Below are 25,524 nucleotides of genomic sequence, written 5' to 3'. Positions count from 1 at the left end.
AAACCAGAGCTAATTGTAATCCCCCCCCCAAGCTGGAGGCTGGTCATCCAAAATGGACGGAATTTTAGGATTTCTACCAAACACTAATTGATAAGGGCTATAGCCCCCAACCATCTGCAATGAATTCTTTGCATGTACTGCCCTTGCTAAAGCTGAATTTAGGCTGCAATTTGGTCGATCTGCCAAAATTTTCCGAAGCATGTCATCAATAACAGCATGATTTCTTTCACAGACACCATTACTAAATGGGCTTTCTGCAGCCAGAGTCATAACTCTAATATTCATGTTTTCACACATATCCCTAAACTCATCATTAGCAAATTCTCCCCCATTGTCTGTAAGGAATTTTGCCGGTGGACCCATTCCTGTCCCTATCCATTTTTCCACGATTTGATCCAGAATTACTCTCTTTTCTTTACTTCGTACAATCATTGATTGACTAAATCTGGTTGCTAAATCTACAAAATGCAAAATAAATATATTATTTGCTTTATCCCAGATCTTAAGGTCCATGGCCACAATGTCGTTAAAATCCCTGGCCAAAGGTAGGGTAACTATCGGTCGTGCTGGTGTCCTTCTGTACTTCCTACAAACTTCACAGCGGTCACTAACCTGTTCTATCAGTTTAGTATAGTCGTCATCACTTACACCTGCATCCTTTAATAAATTTTTCAGCCTCTGAGGAGATGGATGTGCAAATTGCCGATGCAGTTTTAATACCACAAGCTTTTTATCAGCTAAAGTCCCATTTTCAACTGCCATTAACACATCCTTAACCACTCTACTTGAAATATTATTTGTCAGTAATGGAATACAATAGTGGCCCGACTATGTAAATTGTAAGTCCACCGTCTTTCCAAAAACTGTTGCCTTATCCTGTTCCATATCCAGTTTCATGTGTGCTTTCTTCATCGACGGTCTGCTCAGAAGCAAAGGTATCTCACTTGATACAACATCTGTGCTAATGAAATGATTCACTCTGGCAATATTGCAAGGGATCACCACTCTTTTCAGCGACTTCAGAGTATTATCATCCCCAAACCTGAAACTTGTGGAACTTTCAAATTCCTTAACCTTGTTACGATTTTCAGCATTCAAAGAGTCCAGGTAACATTTTAACCAGTCAATTCCACACACAGTAGATGTGCAGCCACTGTCCAATACAGCACAGTTGAAGGATTCTGCAACCAGCACCCTCATTACCGGCGTAAAACTGCTTGTTAATCGGACAATGCCTTCTTTCTGGTCACTATCTTTTTCCTCTTCTGACTCTTCCGTGTCATGTGTCGCTTCAAACACTCTATCATAACGAGTTGGACAGTTGAAAACATAATGGTATTGAGAGTCACATCGAAAACATTGATTTATCATGCCCCATGCATTTCTGGGGTTCATCTTCCTATTGTAGGTTCTAACTAGGTTTCTGTCTTCATAATTTCCTTGTCTCGGTCTCCTTCTATAGTCTTGAGCCCTGTTCATAGCCATACGATTTCGCCATCCTGTTAGTAGGGTATCTTCCATATTCTGACTTATTGCAGGCTGACCTATTTGGGTCATCAGAGCCATCGGAATCGAATGTTTCCCCAGAAACTTTTGTAAAGCTTTTGTCATCTGTTCGAATAAGGTATCCTTATCAGTAAACTGAACACCTGTCAAAACCAGGAGCCTATCCATGTTTTATTCCGCGATCCTTTTTTAAACGGGTCAACAAAGTGATCACTGGCTTTGTCTGGGCGGGCAAGACCCCGTGGTTAAGGAAGGTAATGCTTGAGCGGAGTTGGGGTGAGGGCGGGCTGGCGCGGCCAAATTTTAGTAACTATTACTGGGCGGCGAATATAGCCATGGTCAGGAAGTGGGTGGTGGGGGAGGGGTCGGCATGGGAGGTTATGGAGGCGGCTTCATGCAAGGGCACCAGTTTGGGGGCATTGGTAACTGTGCCTCTGCGTTCCCGCCGGCACGGAACTCCACCAGCCCGGTGGTGGTGGCAGCCCTGAGAGTCTGGGGACAATGGAGGAGACATGTGGGAGCAGAGGGAGCATCGGTCTGGTCCCCAATCTGTAATAATCATTGCATTTCATTTCAAGTATAGATGGGGGATTCCGGATATAGCGGAGAGCCGGGATTGAGAGGATGGGGGACATGTTTATAGAGGGGAGCTTTCCGAGTATGAGGGTACTGGAGGAGAAGTTTGGGTTGGCGAGGGGAAACAAATTCAGGTATCTGCAGGTGCGGAACTTCCTACGTAAACAGGTGTCAACCTTCCCGCTCCTATCGCTACGGGGGATTCAGGATCGGGTAGTTTCCAGAGGGTGGGTAGGAGAAGGGAGCGTCTCGGACATTTACAAGGAACCTATGGGGTCAGAGGAGACGCAGACCGAGGAGCTGAAGCGCAAGTGGGAGGAGGAGCTGGGAGGAGAGATAGGGGATGGTCTATGGGCGGATGCGTTGAGTACAGTCTACACGTTCGCAACATGTGCCAGGCTCAGCCAATTTAAGGTCGTTCACCGGCCCGGATGAGCAGATTCTTTGGGGTAGAAGACAGGTGTGCAAAATATGTGGGAGGACCAGCGAACCATGTCCACATGTTCTAGGCATGTCCGAAGCTTAGGGGATTTTGGCAGGGGTTTGCAGATGTCATGTCCACGGTGTTAAAGACAAGGGTGGCGCTGAATCCAGAGGTGGCGATTTTCGGGGTGTCGGAAGACCTGGGAATCCAGGAGGAGAAAGAGGCAGACGTTCTGGCCTTTGCTTACCTGATAGCCCGGAGATGGATACTATTAGCTTGGAGGGACTCAAAGCCCCCGAAGTCGGAGACCTGGCTATCGGACTTGGCTAGTTTTCTCTGTTTGGAGAAAATCAAGTTCGCCATGAGAGGGTCACTGTTAGGGTTCGCCCGGAGGTGGCAACTGTTCGTCGACTTCTTTGTGGGAAATTAATCGTCAGCAGAAGGGGGGTGGGGTTAGTTTAGCTTAGAGTGTGGGGTTAATAAAGGTGGGACCTGTAAGGGAGGGAGACGGCTATTGCAGTATGTTTATAGTTTCATGCACATTGTTTATTGTGTTGTTGTTATAATACCAAAAAATACCTCAATAAAATGTTTATTAAAAAAAAATATGTGCCCTTGTTCGCAGTAGGCTCCCAAGGTACGAAAGGTGGTCCACATTGTCTAACGCCTCATCATAGATTTTGATAACTGAAGGGGGGCAGTGTTGTGTGGTGGGGCAAGTTGGTAGAGGGCCTTTGTCTTACAGATGTTTAGTGTAAAGCCCATGCTCTTGTGCACCTTGGTCTTAGTGTTGACGATGGCTTGGAGCTCGGCCTCAAGAGTGTGGGCAGACGCAAGCATCGTCTGCAAGCTCTACTTCAATGACAGAGGATGAATGACCTTAGAGCTTGGTCTGGCTGGCAGGCGGCGGAGATTCAACAGATTTCCATTTGTTCTGTAGTTTAGCTGCACTTCAGCAGGGAGCTTGCTGAGGGTGAGATGGAGCATTGCAGCAAGGAAGATCGAGGAGAACATTGATGTGATGACTCAACCTTGCTTGACCCAGTCCGAAGGTGAATTCGGTCTGTGGTAGATCTGTTAAACAGGATCATAGCTTGCATGTCACCATGGAACAGGCGGAGAATGGTGACAAATCTTCAGGGGCAGCTGAAATGGAGAAGGACCCTCCATAATTCTTCATGGTTGACAGTGTTGCACTTCCAGTTGCGGCTATGCCTAGGTAGGTCGCACGTTCAGCAGCTCCCGCCGGGAACGGACTTTTGGGCTCACTAGAGGGGCCCCAACGGCAATTGTTCGACGGCTTCCAGTGTGGGAAGGTGACAGCAAGGTCCCCCTGACATTATATGGATTGGACCAGGAGTGGAGCGGTGAAAAAAGTGATCTTGGAGCAGCGAAAAGTTAGAGGGAGAAAAAACAAGATGGCGGCGGGTGGAGACCAAGCAGCATGGGCGCAGTGGTCGCAGGGGCAGCAGGGGTTTCTTAGATGCTGCTGTGAGGAGCTGAAAACCGAAATGCTGGCGCCAATGAAGGCGGCGATTCAGAAGCTAGTGGAGACCCAGAAGGCCCAAGGGGCGGCGATCCGGGAGGTGCGACAAAAAGCCGAGGAGAACGAGGACGAGATCTTGGGCCTGGCGGTGAAGGTGGAGGCGCACGAGGCGCTGCACAAGAGGTGGGCGGAAAGATTTGAGGACCTGGAGAATAGGTCGAGGAGGAAGAATCTTCGGATTCTGGGTCTCCCCGAAGGAGTGGAGGGGCCCGATGCTGGGGCATATGTGAACACGATGCTCAACGGGAGCTTTCCCGAGGCCTCTGGAGCTAGATGGGGCTCACCGGGTCCTAGCAAGGAGACCCAAGGCCAACGAGCCGCCAAGGGGTGTAGTGGTGAGGTTTCACCGCTTTATGGACAGAGAGTGTGTCCTGAGATGGGCCAAGAAAGAGCGGAGCAGCAGGTGGGAGAACACGGAGATCCGAATTTACCAGGACTGGAGTGCAGAGGTGGCTAAGAAGAGAGCGGGTTTTAATCGGGCTAAGGCGGTGCTCCATCGAAAGGGGGTGAAATTCAGTATGCTGCAGCCAGCGCGATTGTGGGTCACGTTCCAGGATCGGCACCACTATTTCGAAACGCCTGATGAGGCATGGAGCTTTATACGGACTGAAAAGTTGGACTCAAATTGAGGGTTTGTTGTGGGGGGATGTTTACTGTGTAGATGGTGTTTATTACGTTTCGGGAATGTTCCTCTGGTTTGGGTGCTGGATGGGGATGGGTGAAGGGATTTGATGGGGAGACTGTGGGAGAGTGTGGGCGTCGGTGTTGGAGGGGCAGACCCCCACAAAGGAAGAGGGGGAGTGGAGGCCCGGGGATGGGGAGTTGGGGTAAGGCCGCAAAAGGAGCTGCGCCAGAGGGGGCGGGGCTGGCTCAGGAAAGCGCGGGCTTTTTCCCCCGCTAGGCAAGGATGGGGGCGGGGGCGGGGGAATGGGCGGTGCTGGAGAGGAGCGCACACTGACTGCCAGGGAGGGGGAGGGGGGATTCTCACACTGGAGGGGGTCGATGGAATGGCGGGAGAGGCCAGGGTCAGCATGAGTCAGCTGACTTAAGGGAGTGTTATGGGGGGAGCAAAAGGGCTAGATGTGCCCATCTAGCGGGGGGAGGGGGGGGTGGGAGAGGGAGGGTATAGGCTTGCTGCTGCATTGGCCAAAGGGGAGCTGGAGGTAGGAGAGCTGGTCGGGGCGGGGGTCCGCCGTCTGGGGGACTGGAAGGTGAGGGAGGCGCGGGCACGTGGCTGGCCTAGAAAAGGAGATGGCTAGTCTGCAGGAGGGGGGTGAGCAGCCCCCCAATCCGGCTGATAACTTGGAATGTGTGCGGCCTGAACGGGCCGGTCAAGAGGGCCCGGGTGTTCGCGCACTTAAAGGGACTGAAGGCAGACGTGGTTATGCTCCAGGAGACACATTTGAAGGTGGCAGATCAGGTTAGGCTGAGAAAGGGATGGGTAGGACAGGTATTCTATTCAGGGCTGGATGCGAAGAACAGAGGGATTGCAATACTGGTGGGGCAGCGGGTGTCGTTTGAGGCAATGAATATTGTAGTGGATAATGGAGGTCGATATGTGATGGTGAGCGGTAGGTTGCCGGGGGTGCGGGTGGTACTGGTAAACGTATATGCCCCGAACTGGGATGATGCCGGATTTATGAAACGCATGCTGGGTCGGATTCCGGACCTGGAGGTAGGAAGCTTGATAATGGGGGGGGGGAGACTTCAACACGATGCTGGACCCAGCACTGGATCGCTCTAGGTCCAGGACGGGTAAGAGGCCGGCTGTGGCTAAGGTGTTTGGGGGTTTATGGACCAGATGGGGAGGATTGGATCCATGGAAGTTTGTCAGGCCCCAGGCCAGGGAATTTTCATTCCTTTCCCACATCCACAGAGCCTACTCCCGGATAGATTTTTTAATTTTAAGTAGGATGGTAATCCCGAAAGTGGAGGGAACGGAATATTCGGCCATAGCCATCTCGGACCACGCCCCGCACTGGGTGGAGCTGGAGTTAGGAGAGGAGAGGGACCAGCGTCCACTGTGGCGTCTAGATGTTGGATTATTGGCGGATGAGGAGGTGTGCGGGCGGGTGTGGGGGTGCATTGAAAGATAATTGGAGGTCAATGACAACGGGGAGGTGCAGGTGGGGGTAGTCTGGGAGGCGCTGAAGGCGGTGGTCAGGGGAGAGTTAATCTCCATCAGGGTCCATAGGGAGAAGAGAGAGAGCAGGGAGAGGGAGAGGTTGGTGGGGGAGATCTTAAGGGTGGACAGGAGATATGCAGAGGCCCCCGTGGAGGGACTACTCGGGGAGCGGCGGAACCTCCAGACGGAGTTCAACCTGTTGACCACAGGGAAAGCAGAGGCACAGTGGAGGAAAGCGCAGGGGGCAACGTATGAGTATGGGGAGAAGGCGAGACGGATGCTGGCACACCAGCTTCATAAGAGGGAGGCAGCAAGGGAGATTGGTGGAGTTAAGGATAGCGGGGGGGAATATGGTGCGGAGTGCGGTGAGAATAAATGAGGTATTTAAGGACTTTTATGGGGATCTGTACAGATCTGAGCCCCCAGCAGGGGAAGAGGGGATGCAACGATTTTTGGAACAGCTGAGGTTCCCGAGGGTGGAGGAGCAGGAGGTGGCTGGTTTAGGGGCGCCAATTGGGCTGGAGGAGCTGGCTAAAGGATTGGGGAGCATGCAGGCGGGGAAGGCCCTGGGGCCAGATGGGTTCCCGGTCGAGTTTTACAGGAAATACGAGGACCTGCTAGGCCCGTTGCTAGCGAGGACTTTCAATAAGGCAAGGGAGGGGGGGACCTTGCCCCCGACAATGTCTGGGGCGCTGATCTCTCTGATCTTGAAGCGGGACAAGGACCCACTGCAGTGTGGGTCGTATAGACCGATCTCGCTCCTCAATGTGGATGCTAAGTTGCTGGCAAAAGTGCTAGCTACGAGAATTGAGGACTGTGTCCCGGGGGTGATTCATGAGGACCAGACGGGATTTGTAAAGGGCAGGCAGCTAAACACTAATGTGCGGAGGCTCCTCAATGTGATTATGATGCCCTCGGTGGAGGGAGAAGCGGAGGTAGTGGCGGCTATGGATGTGGAGAAGGCCTTCGACCGGGTGGAGTGGGAGTATCTTTGGGAAGTGTTGCGGAGGTTTGGGTTCGGGGAGGGGTTCATCAACTGGGTCAGATTGCTATATAGAGCCCCGGTGGCGAGTGTGGCTACGAATCGGCGGAGGTCGAAGTACTTTCGGCTGTACCGAGGGACGAGGCAGGGGTGCCCCCTGTCCCTCTTGCTGTTTGCATTGGCAATTGAGCCTCTGGCCATGGCACTAAGGGAGTCCAGGAAATGGAGGGGACCGGTCCGAGGGGGAGAGGAACATCAGGTGTCGCAGTATGCGGACGACCTGTTGCTGTTATGTGGCAGATCCAGTGGAGGGGGTGGCGGAGGTCATGCGGCTCCTAAGGGAGTTTGGGGACTTCTCGGGTTTAAGCTTAATGTAGGGTAAAGTGAGCTCTTTGTGGTGCATCCAGGGGACCAGGGAAGGGGGATAGATGACCTGCTGTTGAAGAGGGCAGAAAGGAGCTTTCGGTACTTAGGGGTCCAGGTGGCTGGGAGTTGGGGGGCCCTGCACAAACTCAATTTGACACGGTTGGTGGAGCAGATGGAGGAGGATTTCAAAAGATGGGATATGCTGCCACTCTTGCTAGCGGGCAGGGTGCAGTCGGTTAAAATGATGGTCCTCCCAATGTTTCTCTTTGTGTTCCAGTGCCTTCCCATTATGGTTCCCAAGGCCTTTTTCAAACGGGTAGGTAGGAGTGTCATGGGTTTCATGTGGGCAAATGGGACCCCGAGGGTGAGGAGGGTGTTTCTGGAGCGTGGTAGGGACAGGGGAGGGCTGGCTCTGCCGAATTTGTGCGACTATTACTGGGCTGCCAACGTGGCGATGATCCATAAGTGGGTAATGGAGGGAGAGGGGGCGGCGTGGAAGAGGTTGGAGATGGCATCCTGTGTGGGCACGAGCCTGAGGGCGCTGGCGACGGCACCGCTGCCGCTCTCGCCGACAAGGTACACCACAGGTCCGGTGGTGGCGGCGACGTTGAAGATCTGGGGGCAGTGGAGATGACACAGGGGCGAGATGGGAGCCTCGGGTTGGTCCCCGATTCGGGAGAACCATTGGTTCGTCCCGGGAAGGATGGGTGGGGGATTTCGGAGCTGGCATCGGGCAGGGATTAGAAGAATGGGGGACCTGTTTATAGATGGGACGTTTGCGAGCCTGGGGGGGGTTGGAGGAGAAGTTTGGGTTACCCCCGGGAAATGCTTTCAGGTATACGCAAGTGAGGGCGTTTGTGAGGCGGCAGGTGAGGGAATTCCCACTGCTCCCGGCACAGGGGACTCAGGACAGGATGATCTCGGATGCATGGGTTGGAGAAGGCAGGGTTTCGCCGATCTACCAGGAGCTGAGAGAAAGGTGAAAGAAGGTGGTGAAAGTCCAGGTCAAGCCGAGTTGGGGGTTGGCACTATTTGGGGTAACAGATGAGCCGGGAGTGCAGGAGGCGAAAGAGGCCGGTATCCTGGCCTTTGCGTCCCTGGTAGCCCGGCGGAGGATCTTGCTATTATGGAAGGACGCGAAGCCCCTCAGTATGGAAGCCTGGATAAATGACATGGTAGGGTTCATTAAGCTGGAGAGGATAAAGTTTGCCTTACGAGGGTCTGTGCAGGGGTTCTTCAGGCGGTGGCAACCGTTCCTAGACTATCTCATGGAGCGTTAGGAGGAGGTCAGCAGCAGCAGCAACCCAAGGGTGGGGGGGGAGGGGGGGGTCTCTTTCGGGGGGGGGGGAATTCGGGTGGGTGGGGGGGCTTCCCTACAGGTACCTTTGAATGTCATATGGGGGGTTACTGTATATGGGGAAACCCAATGTAAAAGTTTTGTATAATTTTTGACTGTTGTGTTTGCGTTTCTTTCTTTTTGTTATGGGGGGGGGGGGGGGTTTTGTTAAAACTTTTGTTGGAAAATTTGAATAAACACACTTTTTAAAAAAAAATAGTTGACTGTGTTGACGGCCTTTGTGAGGTCAAAGAAGGCTATGTACAAGAGCTGGTGCTGTTCCCTGCATTTCTCTTGTAGTTGCCACGCAGCGAAGATCATGTGTGTTGTGCCCCTTATTGGATGAAATCTGTATTGCAACTCTGGCAAAAGTTCTTCAGCCACAGTAGAAAGCGCTTGAGAAATCGGAGAGGCCACATCGTGCGTGAGACACAGTCGGAGTGAGTATATTTTGGAATTTGGATAAAAGTAGGAATTCGGTCCAGAGGGGAAGAGGTTCTCTTTTGTTTTATGCTTCCCAACTTTATCACTCTTCAAAAAGTGGTCTTGCCCTGTTTCAGCAGTAGCTCGCTGTTTGGTTCACATGTAGTGAGTATCTAGTAAGTGTTTTTAAGGTTTATTCCATTTGTAAGGTTTAAAATAGTATAGGAACTGTTCTTTTGTAAGTTGAAAATATAGAGGGTGGAATCTTATCAGAATTTGACAAAGTGTCAGGCTCAGACTGAAAACTGGGGTGTAACTCTCCAGTTGCACAGACCAGTTTTAGCTTCAAACATTGAGCCTCTTAGATATTTGTCAGCATTCCCACCCACACTGCAGAAGTATAGCTGGCAGTCCTCCCCATCCCACCCTCAAAGTCCACTCTCCCCCATCCGTAGGGCCCCCACTGAGGCCCGCATATGGCACTGCCTCTGGCACAGGTTGGCACTGCCAGGATGACACTGTGCCAATCTGTCAGTGCCAACCTGTGCCAGGAGGCAGTGCCCCTGGTATATCCCTCTCCAGCCCGGGGCTATAATTAGCTCTGTGCCCTGGCGGGGTGCCTTCTGATGGATTTTGTGGGCAACTCCCAAAAAGAGTTATCCATTTGGCCCCCCCACCAGGGCCACGCTGGAAAATACCCGCCCAATTCTCGGCTACGTGAATCCTGGCCCAGATGACTGGAGTTTCATGTGGGCTTGCATAATCCTGTGCCTAGCGGTTAATAGGATGCAAATGGGTGAGGGCACTACATCGATGCCGTTGCCAGCGGGGGACGGGAGCCGATCATGTGTTTTGGCCAATGCTGGATTCTTGCCACATCAAGAATTCTGCTACCAGCGACGGAGAACCCAGCCTGTGTTACAAGGAGATCGAAGCTGAGAACTAAATATTCAAGGATATTTGGCCTTTCATAAGGGCAGGAAGGAAGGAAAGGCTGGTTGAGGTAACTTTGTTAATAAGGGATGGAATAAGTACAATAGCAAGAAATGATCTTGGATTGGAAACATCCAGATGGTGGAGGTAAGAAATAACAAGCGGAAGAAAACACTGGAGCACTCTAGAGGCTCCTTAACATTAGCTATACTGTAGGACCCTGAATAAATCAGCAGATAATGAGGGCAGGTAAAAAAGACAGTACATTAATCATGGTGACTTTCATCTTCATGTGGACTGAGAAAATCAAACTGGTAGAGGTAACCATGAGGAACAATTCATTGAGTGCATCCAGAACAGTTTCCGAGAACAATATCATAGAATCATAGAATACCTACAGGGGTGAAGGAGGCCATTTAGCCCGTCAAGTCTGCACCGACCCTCTGAAAGAGAACTTTACCTACTCTCACTCCCCCGCTCTCTTCCCATAACCCCATGTAACCTGCACATCCCTGGACACAAAGGAGCAATTTTAACATGGCCTGTCAACCTAACCTGGACAGCTTTGGACTGTGGGAGGAAACTGGAGCACCCGGAGGAACTCACAGAAACACGGGGAGAACGTGCAAACTCCACATAGACAGTCACCCAAGGCAGGAATTGAACCCGGGTCTCTGGCACTGTGAGGCACCAGTGCTTACTATTGTGCAACCGTGAATCCAACCAGGGATCAGGCTATTTTGGATCTGATGATGTCTGATGAGGCAAGTTTAATAAACAATCTCAGAGTAAAAGATCCTCCAGGAAACAGTGCTCATAACACAGCAGAATTTAGCATTCAGTTTGAGTGAGAAATCTGGGTCACAAACAATTGTGCTAAACTTAAGTAAGGGTAATTACAAAGGAATTAGGATAGAGTTTGCTGGGAAAGGAGTTTCGCAGAAAAGATGGATGATCGGTAATGGCAGATGTTTGTCAAAATAGTTCATGACTCACAACAAAGATATATCCCAGTGAGGAAGAAGGATTCTAGGAAGGGGTTAAATCAACCATGGTTAACCAAGGAAGTGAAACCAAAATAAAAAATCTACAATGTGGCAAAGCTTAATGGCAAGCCAGAGGTTTGGGAAAGTTTTAAAAGCTTACAAAAGGTGACCAAAAATATAATAAAGACACAGACGATAAACAATGACTGCAAACTAGCAACTAATATAAAAATGGACAATAAGAGCTTCCTTAAATATATAAAAAGGAAATGAGATGCCAAAGTGAACATAGGCCCCTTGGAGAATGAGACTGGGGAAATAATAATGGGCAACCAAGAAATGGCAGAGAAGTTAAATAAATAATTTGTGTCAGTCTTCATGGTAGAATACACCGACAGCATTCCAAAAAGACTAAATAATCAAGGGGCAAAAGAGGGGAGGAAATAAATACATTAACTATCACTAGAGAAAAAGTACTAGGGAAATCTAATGGGGCTAAAGATCAACAAGTCCCCTGGACCAGGTGGGTTGCACACCGTAGGATATGAAAGGAAGTAGCTACTGTGATAGTGGATGCATTGGTGACTTAGAACATAGAATAGTACAGCACAGAACAGGCCCTTCGGCCCTCGATGTTGTGCCAAGCTTTGTCCGAAACCAAGATCAAGCTATCCCACTCCGTCATTCTGGTGTGCTCCCATGTGTCTATCCAATAACCGCTTGAAAGTTCCTAAAGTGTCCGACTCCACTATCACAGCAGGCAGTCCATTCCACACCCTAACCACTCTCTGAGTAAAGAATCTACCTCGGACATCCCTCCTATATCTCCAACCCCGAACCTTATAGTTATGCCCCCTTGTAACAGCTACATCCACCCGAGGAAATAGTCTCTGAACGCCCACTCTATCTATCCCACTCATCAACTTATAAACCTCTATTAAGTTGTCTCTCCTCCTCTCCAAAGAGAAAAGCCCTGGCTCCCTCAACCTTTCCTCATAAGACCTATCCTCCAAACCAGGCAGCATCCTGCTAAATTTCCTTTGCACCCTTTCCAATGCTTCCACATCCCTCCTATAGTGAGGTGACCAGAACTGCACACAATACTCCAAATGTGGTCTCACCAGGGTCCTGTACAGTTGCAGCATAACCCCACGGCTCTTAAACTCAAGCCCCCTGTTAATAAACGCGAACACACTATAGGCCTTCTTCACTGCTCTATCCACTTGAGTGGCAACCTTCAGAGATCTGGGGACATGAACCCCAAGATCTCTCTGTTCCTCCACATTCCTCAGAACTCTGCCGTTGACCCTGTAATCCGCATTCAAATTTGTCCTACCAAAATGAATCACCTCACACTTATCAGGGTTAAACTCCAACTGTCATTTTTCGGCCCAGCTCTGCATTCTATCAATGTCTCTTTGCAGCCTACAACAGCCCTCCACCTCATCCACTACTCCACCAATCTTGGTGTCATCAGCAAATTTACTGACCCATCCTTCAGCCCCCTCCTCCAAGTCATTTATAAAAATCACAAATAGCAGAGGACCCAGCACTGATCCCTGTGGTACACCGCTGGTAACTGGTCTTCAGTCTGAAAATTTTCCATCCACCACCACCCTCTGTCTTCTGTGTGGTAGCCAGTTACTTATCCAATTGGCCAAATTTCCCTCTATCCCACACCTCCTTACTTCATGAGCCGACCATGGGGAACCTTATCAAACACCTTGCTGAAATCCATGTATACGACATCAACTGCTCTACCTTCTCTACACACTTTGTTACCTCCTCAAAGAATTCAATCAAATTTGTGAGGCAAGGCTTACCCTTCACGAATCCGTGTTGACTATCCTGGATTAAGCTGCATCTTTCCAAAAGGTCATTAATCCTATCCCTCAGGACCTTTTCCATTAACTTACCGGCCACCAAATTAAGACTAACCAGCCTATAATTACCAGGGTCATTCCTATTCCCTTTCTTGAACCGAGGAACAACATTCGCCACTCTCCAGCACTATCCCCATGGACAGTGAGGACTCAAATATCAAAGCCAAAGGTTCTGCAATCTCATTCCTTGCCTCCCAAATCATCCTAGGATATATCCCATCTGGCTCATGGGACTTGTCGACCCTCAGGTTTTTCAAAATTGCTAATACATCTTCCCTCAGAACATCTACCTCCTCCAGCCTACCCGCCTGTATCACACACTCATCCTCAAAAACATAGCCCCTCTCCTTGGTGAACACTGAAGAAAAGTATTCATTCAATGCCTCTCCTATCTCTTCTGACTCCATGCACAAGTTCCCACTACTGTCCTTGATCGGCCCTAACCTCACCCTGGTCATTCTTTTATTTCCCACGTAAGAGTAAAAAGCCTTGGGCTTTTCCACGTAACTGAAACCCTCCCTCCTACACCATCCCTGCAGCCACGTGTTTATCTGCACTCTCTCCCTGTTCCTCAACTCGCTAGCACGTGGCACTGGCAACAAACCAGAGATGACAACATGGTTTGTCCTGACTCTCAGCTTCCACCCTAGCTCCCTAAATTCCTGTTTTAAATCCCCGTCCCTACTCTTACCTATGTCGTTGGTACCAATGTGTACCACGCCTTGTGACTGTTCTCCCTCCCCCTTAAGCATTCTGAAAACACGGTCCGAGACGTCATGGACCCTGGCACCCGTGAGGCAACATACCATCCGTGAGTCTCTTTCGTTGACACAGAACCGTCTATCTGTCCCTCTATCGAGTCCCCAATAACTATTGCTCTCCTGTTCTCCCCCCCTCCCTTCTGAGCCACAGGGACGGACTCAGTGCTGGAGATCTGGTCACCGTAGTTTACCTCTGGTAAGTCCCCCCCCCCAAACCAATATCCCCCCCCCCACACACACCAATATCCAAAGCGGTATACTTGTTACTAAGGGGAACGACCACAGGGGATCCCTGTACTGACTGCTTCCTCCCAGCCCCTCTCACCGTCACCCATCTATCTTCATTCTTCAGAGTAACTACATCCCTGAAGCTACTATCTATGACCACCTCTGCCTCCCGAATGATCCGGAGTTCATCCAGCTCGAGCTCCAGTTCCCTAACGCGGTTTCGGAGGAGCTGGTAGCAATCTTCCAAGAATCCTTAAATTCTGGAAAAGTGAGTGAATTAAAAAACTGCCAATTCAAAAAGGGAGGGCACCAAAAAACAAGTAACTATAGACCAGTTAGCTTAACATCTGTGATTGGGAAAATGTTAGTGCCAATATAAAGTATATAATAGCAGAGCATTTCAAAATACATAATATTATCAAGCGGAGTCCAGCATGTCTTCATGAAAGGGAAATCATGCCTGACAAATTTATTAGAATTTTTTGAGGTGATAATGAGCAGGATAGATAAACCGGAGCTAGCAGATATAACAGACTTTCCCAAAATTCATTTGATCAGGTGCCACATAAAAGGCTGCTTAATAAATTGAGAGCCCATAGTGTTGGGGGCAGTATATTAGCATGGATAGATGATTGGCTAACTAATAGAAGGCAGAGTTAAGAAGGTTAAGAAGGGCTTTTTCACGATGGCAACCTGTAACTACTGGAGTGCCACAGGAATCAGTGCGAGGGCCACAATTATTTACGATATATATTTGTGACTTGATAATAATAATCTTTATTATTGTCACGAGTTGGCTTCCAATAACACTGCAATGAAGTTACTGTGAAAATACTCTAGTCGCCACACTCCGGCACCTGTTCGGGTACACTGAGGATAATTCAGAATGTCCAACTCACCTAACAAGCACGTCTTTCAGGATTTGTGGGAGGAAACCCACGCAGACACAGGGAGAATGTGTAGACTCCGCACAGACAATGCCAAGCCAGGAATCGAACCTGGGACCCTGGTGCTGTGAAGCAACAGTGCTATCCACTGTGCTACCATGCCGCCTATGAACAAAGGAAGTGAATGTACTATTGCCAAGTTTGCAGATGACACAATATTAAGTGGGAAGGCAAGTGGTGAGGATGACACAGGTTATAGACAGGTTAAGTGAATGTGCAACAACTTGGCAGATGGATATAATGTAGGAAAATGTTAAATTATGCATTTTGGTAGGAAGAATAAAGGAGCTGAATATTATTTAAATGGAGAAAAACTGCAGAAAGCTGCTGCAGAGAAGGATTTGGATGTAAGGGGCTGGTTTAGCACAGGGCTAAATAGCTGGCTTTTAAAGCAGACCAAGGCAGGCCAGCAGCACTGTTCAATTCCCGTTCCAGCCTTCCCGAACAGGCGCCGGAATGTGGCGACTAGGGGCTTTTCACAGTAACTTCATTTGAAGCCTACTTGTGACAATAAGCGATTTTCATTTCATTTCATTTCATTTCCTTGTGCATAATGCACAAAAGGCTAGCATGCAAGTTCAGCGGGCAATAAGAAAGGCAAATGGAATGTTGGTCTTTATTTCAAAGAAAATGGAGTAAAAAATAAGGGAGTCTTGCTGAAACTATACAAGGCACTTGCTGGCTCACACCTGGAACGCTGTGTAGTTTTGGTCTCCTTATCTAAGGAAAGGCAGTGTGGAGAAGATTCTCTCAGTTGATCTCAGGTGTGGAAGGATTTATTATAAGGAGAGGTTAAGTAGGTTACTCATTGGAGTTTAGAAGAATGAGGGGTTAGGGGCGGCACGTTAGCACAGTGGATTGCACTGCTGCCTAACAGTGCTGAGCACCTGGGTTCGATCCCGGCCCCGGGTCACTGTCCGTGTGGAATTTGCACATTCTCCCCGTGTTTGCATGGGTCTCACTCCCACAACCCAAAGATGTGAAGGCTAGGTGGATTGGCCACGCTAAATCGCCCCTTAATTGTGAAAAAAATGATTGGGTACTCTAAATTTAAAAAATAAAGAATGAGAAGCAACCTTGTTGAGACACATAGGAATTTCAGGGGACTTGACAGGGTAGATGCTGAGAGGTTGTTTCCCCTTGTGGGAGAGTCTAGGAGCAGAGGGCACAATCTCAGAGTAAGGGGTTGTCCATTTAGGACAGAGATAAGGAGTAATTTCTCTCAGACGGTATTGAATCTGTGGAATTCTTTACCCCAAAGGGCTGCATAAGCTGGGTCATTAAATATGATCAAAGCTGCGATAAGATAGATTTTTAATCAGTGAGAGAATCAAAGGTTATGGGGATAAGGTTGGAAAATGGAGTTGAGGATTATCCTATCAGATCAGTCATGATCTCAGGCTGAATGGTCTAGTTCTGCTCCTACGTCTTATGGTCTTTTGTTCTTATGATTAAGGAGGACTTTTGTGATGACCTTCCCTGTGGCCGAGAACAGGAACATTCCTCTGTAGTTGCTCAGTCGGACTTGTCACCTTCCTTTCAGATGGTCACGATTATCCCAACTGAGATCTCCTGGCATGTTCTCCTTCTTCCAGAGAAGATGAATTAGGTCATGCATTCACGCCAATAGTGCTTCTCTGCCATGGTTTAGTGCTTCAGCGGAACTCCCTCTGCTCCTGATGTCTTGTTGTTCCCTAGCCGTCGGATAGCTTTTTTTACCTCGTGCCGGGCTGGAGCTGTGCTGAGATGGTGGAGGTTGGCATTCCACGGGATGCAGTCAAGGACATCAGTGTTGTCAACAAGAGTCTCTGTTGAGGAGGTCTTCAAGGTGCTCCTTCCAGCAGGCGCCGCCTGCCTCTCTGTTCTTGATGATCACCTCTCCGTTCTTGGTTTGCATTGGGATGGAGCCTTAGGTGCTTATGCTGTAAGTGACCTTGACTGCACTAAAGAAATCTCACATGTCGGTTAACTGCTGGATCTCATGCGCTTTCTCCATCCACCATCTGTTCTTTAGATTATCATAGATTATCATAGAATTTACAGTGCAGAAGGAGGCCATTTGGCCCAGCGAGTCTGCACGCACTCTTGGAAAGAGCACCCGACCCAGGTCAACACCTCCACCCTATCCCCACAACCCAGTAACCCCACCCAACACGAAGGGCAATTTTGGACACTAAGGGCAATTTATCATGGCCAATCCACCTAACCTAACTTAGGTTGCGGAGTATTTTTTTTTGATCTGTAGACGTGGGCCTGGAGCAGAGACACCTGCAATATATGTGCGTGTACTGAATGTATACCAGTGCAAATATATAGTCACATACTAATCTCAGAAATACACCACCAATACTCATACTAACTATATATATAATCGTATACACACACGATCTGTAAATATACACGGACAATATGCAATACATATTCCGAAACCCTGCCTCCTAGTGAAACATAACAGGTTGTGAGGCATCATGGGGTTGTTAGCCAACTAACATGGCTAACAACCATGGGCCTATACTGAAATGGCTTATTCTGCAAGACATCCTTTATCAGTAGCTGAGCTCATGGAATGCTGCTTATAACACAGATGCAGGTATGGTAGTAATAGTCTGTAGGTATTCAGAGAACCCAAGGACAGCTGATAAGGGATGCCTCCATCTGTTATTGAGCAAACTACGCAGCCCTGTGCTGCCTAGCAACCAATGCTTTTTATGGAATTCTGTGCAGCCGACATAGGCTGCATAACTGTATAAGTGTTTATGATTTCTCATGCTAGGTGGATAGACGCATGGCATGCCCAGCTGACTAAAACCCGCTAGCGTAATAAACCATCTGACATTGAAGCATACTTGAGTGTTGAGTGATTCTTCTGGACTCATTCCCTCTACAGACCTCAGCCTTCAGCCATCTGTAGAGCTGCTTTCATGCTCTCGAGTTGAGTTTGTATTTCAGGCTCAGAAAATCCTTGCGTTTGCGGCTTATTGTTTCTGGTAGTTTCCAATATGAAGCACAATGAAGCTTCAGTTTTATATTCCTCATACCTCCTCTCAACATTGTCCAAAAGCACAACTGGCGGTCCCTGATCATTCTTAAAAGATCCACGGCCCACCATGTGAACATTTTGATGCAGCATTAGTGACCACAGCCAGTGTTCGGGTGAAGGGATGCACAACGCTGCATTCGTACATTGAAAGGTGAGCCAGGTGGATGTAACACACACACATCCACGGTGACAAGACGGTTAGGCCTATAGGCTCGAGCGTAGGGACACTAGTTTAGCTGAGAGGGCCAGAATCTCTACGCTTAAGTTGGAAATGTGTTTGTACTTATTGCACAGTTTATTAGATGTAGTCAGGAAGTTGTAAGTGCAGTTGCTCGACAGGATCGAAAATGGCCAAACACTGCGGTGAAATGTAACCAGACTACACAAACGATTTCCCATGGTCACAACATGGGAAAGTGGGGGAGGGACCATGGTGTGTCACCTGAGTGACTGCAACACAGCTCTTAATAAAAAGGAGGCAAAACCAGAGGGAGATGTGGAATGGGCCACATCCTATTTACAGTTATGCACATTTTATGCATCTTGTGAACACCAGTGCCACCGTTGTACTTCTAATATTTCTTACTGTTCTTAACTCTACTGTTACATCTTGGTGCATCTCCTACATCCACAGCCGGGATGGAGGTAACCTGTCACTGCTATGCCCTGTTGAATGTGATCTCCTTGGCGGGACTCCTCTTGTGGATAGAGACCTGGAGGGCCCGAGCCTCTTAGGGTGTCCTGCTGTGGCCTATGGAGCTGAAGCTGATGGGGTCAGAGGAAGAGGGGGTTGGGATCAGCCAGAAAGTCCCAGAGTCAGCTGTGTGGGTGGCCTCGTGTTGCTGGTCAACTTCCCTACGGGTACCTGAGGAACTCCTTGGGGAGAAGGGAACGCTGGAGCGAGATCGAGCTGCCCTGCAGCCCTCTCCATTGACACTGTTGGAAGCCAGTTATGGCTTCAACGATGGAGATCGGGGCCAATGTCCTGGTAATCACGGCGGGCTTCCACAGTGTCAAGCAGGCGCTCAAATGAGGCACCATTAAATCTGGGGACAACACTCCTCTTTGCCTTTGGGGCTATCTCATCAATGAAGCGCACCTGCAAGCATTGAGAAGTGTGCATGCTATGTCCGTTTAAATAGGACACCTGCATTGAGGAAGCAATGAGGTCACATCGGGCAGGCAAATCGGGGTCAGCAATCCGGTGGTTTTCACATGCATACATTTTTTATTAGGCAGATAGTGGATGATACACCCACCATCACACTTAGTGCATTTCAGAGAAAATGCCAGCTCACATCGCGAATGCTGTGTGCAGTTTTGGTCTCCTTATTTAAGCAAGGGTGTAAATGCATTTGACACAGTTCAGAGGAGGTTTACCAGACTGATAACTGGAATCAACAGGTTGTCTTATGATGGAAGATTGTACAGCCTGGGCTTGCTTCCGCTGGAGTTTAGAAGAGTGAAGGTTCAGAAGAAAGAGAGACTGATTGAAGTATAAAAGACCCTGAAGGGTCTCGACAAGGTGGACGTGGAAAGAATGTGTCCTCTTGTGGGCGAGTCCACAAGGGGAACTGCTTAAAAATTAGAGGTAGCTCTTTTAGGACAGAGATGAGCAGAATTTGTTTCTCTCAGAGGGTTGATTGATTCAGAAGGTGGTGGAGATAGGGGAAGGTCATTGAATTTTTTACAGTAGAGGTAGATAGATTCTTGTTAGGCAAGGGAATCCACGGTTATCAGGGGTGGATGGGAATGTAGAATTTGAAACACCAACAGATCAGCCATGATCTCATTGAATGGCAGAGCAGGCTCAAGGGGCTGAATGGCCTACTTTTTCTCCTATTTTGTATGTTCCCAGATCTTGTATGTCCAACACAATTTTCGCACTGTTGCCATATCCCTTGATGTTTTTATTATGTAGAAATCTATCAACCTTAGTCTTGAACATACTTGGTGATTGAGCTTCCATGGCCCTCTGGGTAGAGAATTGCTTCGAATGCAATAATATCCTTTCTTAAATAAGACTAAAACTGCTCACAGTGCCCCAGATGTGATCTCATCAACTGCAGAAAAACATCTCCACTTCTTTATTTCATTCCGTTACAATAAATTATAACATACTATTTGCCTTCCTAAGCACTTGCACACAAGCTTTTTGTGATTCATGCACCACTGCAAAAAGTTAGAACAACCCCAGCTTTTCCAACCTAGCATTGCAACTAAAATCCGCATCCCTAGAACCATTCTGGTGAATCTCCTCTGCACCCTCTCAAGGATCCACACATCGTTCATAAAATGTGGTAACAGAACTGGAATAATTGGGGTCTAACCAGAGCTTTACAAAGGTTCAGCATAGCTTCCCCACTTCTGTACTCCACACCTCCTTATTAAACCAAAGATCTTGGCCGGAATTCTCCGGCGATTGGGATTCTCTTCTCCCTCTGGCAGCACATCCCTGCCCGAAGGTTTTCCGGAGGCCTGGTGTGGGTGCAAAGGAAATCTCATTGTCAAGCGGCGGGAAGAGAGAATCCTGCCGCAAGCAGATCCGGCACCGCTGAGAAACACGGGCATGGGGTCCCGAGATCCAGTCCCTTATATACTTTGATAACCATTCTCTCAATATGTTCTACTTCCTTCGAAGATCAATGCTCATGCATTCTACATACTCAACATTCTCTGTTTTTATTATGTAGAATGCTGATGCTATTTCATAGTTCCAGGATTACAACTTTAATTTTCCAATGGGATTGGAACTAATTGAACTGGGATTCTTTAGGGTACCTTGTAATGGCAATTTCTGAATGACATTGTTGGGGGCCTAGGTATAGATCTCTAACACATCTGCCTGGATTCCCCGCTGCTTGCCGCCGGTAGCGGAGTTCCTGATGTGGCGGAGAATCGAAAAATCAGGGGCGGAATTCTCTGGAAACGGCGCGATGTCCGCCGACTCGCGCCCAAAACGGCGCCAATCAAACGGGCATCGCGCCGCCCCAAAGGTGCAGAATGCTCCGCATCTTTGGGGGCCGAGCCCCAACATTGAGGGGCTAGGCCGACGCCGGAGGGATTTCCGCCCCGCCAGCTGGCGGAAACGGCCTTTGTTGCCCCGCCAGCTGGCGCGGAAATGACATCTCCGGGCGGCGCATGCGCGGGAGCGTCAGCGGCCGCTGACAGTTTCCCGCGCATGCGCAGTGGAGGGAGGCTCTTCCGCCTCCGCCATGGTGGAGACCGTGGCGGAGGCGGAAGGGAAAGAGTGCCCCCACAGCACAGGCCCGCCCGCGGATCAGTGGGCCCCGATCGCGGGCCAGGCCACCGTGGGGGCAACCCCCGGGGTCAGATCGCCCCGCGCCCCCTCCAGGACCCCGGAGCCCGCCCACGCCGCCTTGTCCCGCCGGTAAGGTAGGTGATTTAATTTACGCCGGCGGGACAGGCAATTTATCGGCGGGACTTCGGCCCATCTGGGCCGGAGAATCGAGCGGGGGGGCCCGCCAACTGGCGCGGCGCAATTCCCGCCCCTGCCGAATATCCGGTGCCGGAGACTTCGGCAACCGGTGGGGGCGGGATTCACGCCAGCCCCGGCGATTCTCCGACCCGGCGGGGGGTCGGAGAATGTCGCCCCTGGGTGCCGGGCGTCGGCGGACACCAATTCGAACGCGATGCTCCAACCTCCCCTGCTGGCGGCGGGATCGGGTTTCCCACCTGCGCGCAAGGGTCTAAATCAATGTAAATGGGTATTAATGGCCCATTTTAATCAATTTCGCGGGCACAGCACTCTACTCTCCGGCCCTCCGAAATTCTCCGGTCCTCTGAGCTGGGAATTACAACAGGTCTCATCAAACTTGAGCCTGGCATGGTGGACCTCACGGTGGGCCAAAGGAGTTGCCCTCAAAGTCTATCAGAAGGCACCAACCCCCCTCAATATGAACTGCCTGCCCACACCTCCTCTAATAAATTCCCCCCACAAACCCTGCAGAGACCCCAAAAACAGGAGAACCCCCCCAAGAGACCCAATTAATAAGAAGAGGATCTCGCCCCAGGAATCCCCTTAATAGGGAGGACCCCCACCAGGGACCTCTTTAATAGAGACCCCCCCCCGGGACTCCCTAACTGAAGGAACCCCCCAAAGACCCCCTAACTAGAGGGGCCCCCCACAGAAACCCCTAACAAAAGGACCCCTCGACCCCCCCTGCCCCATAGGGACCAACTAACCAATGGAACCCCCCACAGAGACCACCTACATGGATCTGACAGTTGTGCTGCTGGCTGGGAGGTGTCCTTTAGGGCCGAGGGGAGTATCAGGGGGTAAACAGGAGATGGGCCAAGGGGTCGGGGTGTTCTCCCGGGATCAAAGAGTGTGGGCACAGACCGCCATTGCCGCGGCCTGTATGGCAGCCATCTAGCTGCACACTCGCCGACTGCCCTCTGTGTCCTGTAAATGTGCAGCGCGCCACCCGCTGTTTCGGTGCCCCCGTGGTTGCCTGTGGACTTCGCTATCGAGCTGCCTGCCCAAAATGTCGGCCCAACACTGGGATACTTCGGAATCCCTCCTACTCCTCGCCATGCATTATTTACAAGGCAAGGAATACTGAATTGCTTCCCGATTCGCGCTCCCAGGAAGAACGTAAATCAGTAGCAATTCTCCTCCGGCGGGAGAACAACCTCCCAAACGGAGAATCTCGCTCATCATCTTGGTTGGAGAAAGTGCATGACAAATAGTGGACAGGATGGGAAAATTAAAACAAAATTCTAATGGATACAAACTTGAATTTAAAAAAAGACTAATCAAATGATTAGATATTTTCTATCTGCAGGATTTCACAAATGTAACACCCTACCTGTTTTTATGATGTTACACAATTCAAACAGAAGTAGTTTGTTGTCACTGACACGATCCAGCCGCTGTTCTACATTGGAGTTTAATTCATAGACCACTGCTTGCATGTCAGAGTCCAGGTACTAAGTAAATTAGAGAAATAGCATATTATCTTTAAAATTAATAACTTTTCAGCATTTGTAACTTTAAAAATGAACCAAACTCATTTGTAACTTTAAAAATGAACCAAACTAATACCAATTAAGAAATCTTTTATTTGATAATCAACTTGTATTGAGACTTGAACAAACAATTAAGCCCTGTAGAGTACCAATCACTGTTATGGCTAAAAAGAGCATAATTATGTATATCATTCAGTCACCAAATGGCATGGGCTTCCTTTGGACTCAGCCACTTATAGCAATTTTATGGGAAATGTTATAAATTTGTTGCAGGTACAAGGGCGGGATTCTCCATCCAGCGACCCCTGAATCGGATGCAGGTGATTAAGTGATAGGGGCAAGGACACATATCTGTAAACATTTGTGTACTTAAACACCTGTTTTAACACTGTTACAACCTGCCTCGGTGCTCTGTCAGATGGATGTGAGAGGTGGGCTGGTCCCGATGGTGTGATGCAATGGGCAGCTCGCATGCAGGGATCACCCAGGTGGACGGTGGAAAGTGCAACTTCGGGCAGGAGTCAGGTGTTGCTGTACAATGCGGAGCACCAGCGCTCATCGCAGAGCGGGTTGGTTTCATCGTCCATCCCATGGGCCAGACCCGGAATTACTGCCAACCCGGTGCCCGCACCCTGTAGTTGGCAGGTATGTATCTTGGAGGGGGTTGCCTGTTGTGAGGGGTGGCTGGGAGGGGAGGGGCTGGTGGTGTGGGGGTAGGATGTGTCCATGCCCCTGGCCAGTCCTCCCCTCGTCTGTGAACCTAGAGGTGATCAGAGTGTCCCGTGTGCGTTGGCCCTCGCGCACACGTCGTGCGGTCCACCGTGCCCCATATCCTGTCCATCCTCGCCTTCCCCCGCATCTTCCTCATCAGACGAGGCCTGGCCTTCATCCTCTTCCTCTAGTATGTCGTCCCTCTGCTGTGCGATGTTTGTGGAGGACACAGAATGCCGCCACGAAGCGGGCGATCCTCTCAGCGTCATACTGGAGTGCCCCTGCAGAGCAGCCCAGGCGCCTGAACCGCATCAAGAGGCCAAAGCACCGCTCGATCACGCCCCTGGTCGCTGCATTAGCGTTGCTTTAACGGGTTTCGCCATCGGTCTGTGACCTCCGGATAGGCGTCATCAGCCACGACTGCAGTGGATAACCCCTGTCACCCAGGAGCCAATCCCTCAGCCCGGGGGGGGGGGTCTAAAACATGTCAGGAATCTTCGAGTATGTTAGGATGAAGGAGTCGTGCACACTGCCTGGGCATTGGGCACAGACGTGCATGATGCACAGCTCATGGTCACATATCAGCTGCACGTTAATTGAGTGGGACCCCTTTCAGTTTGTGTAGAACGGCCTGTCATCTGCTCGTAGGGGGACATGCATCCCATCGATGGCAGCGAATCCCCGCTGCCCAGGCGTCCTGGTGGGCTTGGTCCATATTGAAATGGATGTATTGTGCCGCCTCAGCCTATAGGGCCTCAAGCTATCTTTAAATATTATGGATACCCATCACAGGGGCAATTATAGCTGCTGCCTGTCGCCCTAACAAAAACTTCCAGCACAGAGCCCTGTTATTGCTATATGCTGACGGTCGTTTTAACTCCCTTTGACTATGAGCAGCCTCTACCTTCACAGCTGAAGGTTATTGCTAGTAAGTAATTGGTGTTGTACGATGTGCAAGCACTTCACAACTGAAAGTCACTTCTCGTGGTTACATGTGCAATGTCTCAGATGATGATTATTGCATCACATTGCATTTCATTCAAACTTTGAAGTCTGAACACTTTGCCTGAACTCTCGAAGCGCCAGCACCATAGAGGCAGCAGCCAATCAAACACTCAAGAGCTGGGCTTCAGCACTGAGGAGATCCTTGTGGCCAAAGGGGGAGTATATAGATCAGGGGTGGGCACCTGAGTACGGTCTCCCTAATGTTCCTGGCAGGGATCTGGGGTCCAGGAGCTCCTGCTGTGGCCGGGGGAGTGTGCAGTTCAACTAACTCGGTGGACGGCACTCTGAGAGAAGGCGGGTCACGTAGGGTGGGCAATGCATGGGGGATCTGAAGGTCCCGGGGTGGAAACCCTGACTGATTGTAGGTCTCTCTCCTTTTCCAATTCCTTACAGATACCAAAATGGATCGTGGTGTCGGTCCCGCAAAGGAGGCCCTCGCGGTGCTGGTGGCAGCCCAGGCGGCCAGGCACTTGGAGAAGGCAGCAGCGGCGTCGATGCAGGTTGGCCCCATCGAAGACCTGACTGCCCATTAGGCCGAGGAGGAACCCAGAGGGGGACGCCAGCGACAGCCCAAGATGTATAGGCGTTGTTGGTCTTTCGGAGAGATGATGGACAGCATGTAACGCAGTTGAATCCGTCTCAACAAAGAGAAAGTGTGGCACTCCGAGTGGCCGCGAAGGTCACCGCAGCCATTAACTTTCATACAGCAGATTCATTCCAGGACTCGAGCGGGGATTTGTGCGGCATTTCACAA

At 49.9% G+C, this 25,524-nt stretch overlaps 1 protein-coding gene across 2 annotated transcripts in view; it reads right to left on the bottom strand.

The window, feature by feature from the left end:
• pde10a (phosphodiesterase 10A) overlaps nt 1-25,524 on the bottom strand; it is a 1,307,205-nt gene that overhangs the window by 676,535 nt on the left and 605,146 nt on the right. For both annotated transcript variants that reach the window (XM_072507750.1, XM_072507751.1), the window contains one exon: nt 22,895-23,015. In XM_072507750.1, the coding sequence (XP_072363851.1) occupies nt 22,895-23,015 (121 nt within the window). The remainder of the gene's footprint in view (nt 1-22,894; nt 23,016-25,524) is intronic.

This window comes from Scyliorhinus torazame, chromosome 1 (genome assembly GCF_047496885.1).
Source record: "Scyliorhinus torazame isolate Kashiwa2021f chromosome 1, sScyTor2.1, whole genome shotgun sequence".
In the NCBI taxonomy this organism is placed as follows: Eukaryota; Metazoa; Chordata; class Chondrichthyes; order Carcharhiniformes; family Scyliorhinidae; genus Scyliorhinus; species Scyliorhinus torazame.
The sequence above is the reverse complement of the archived record's forward strand: the minus strand, read 5'-3'. Positions and strand labels throughout refer to the sequence as shown.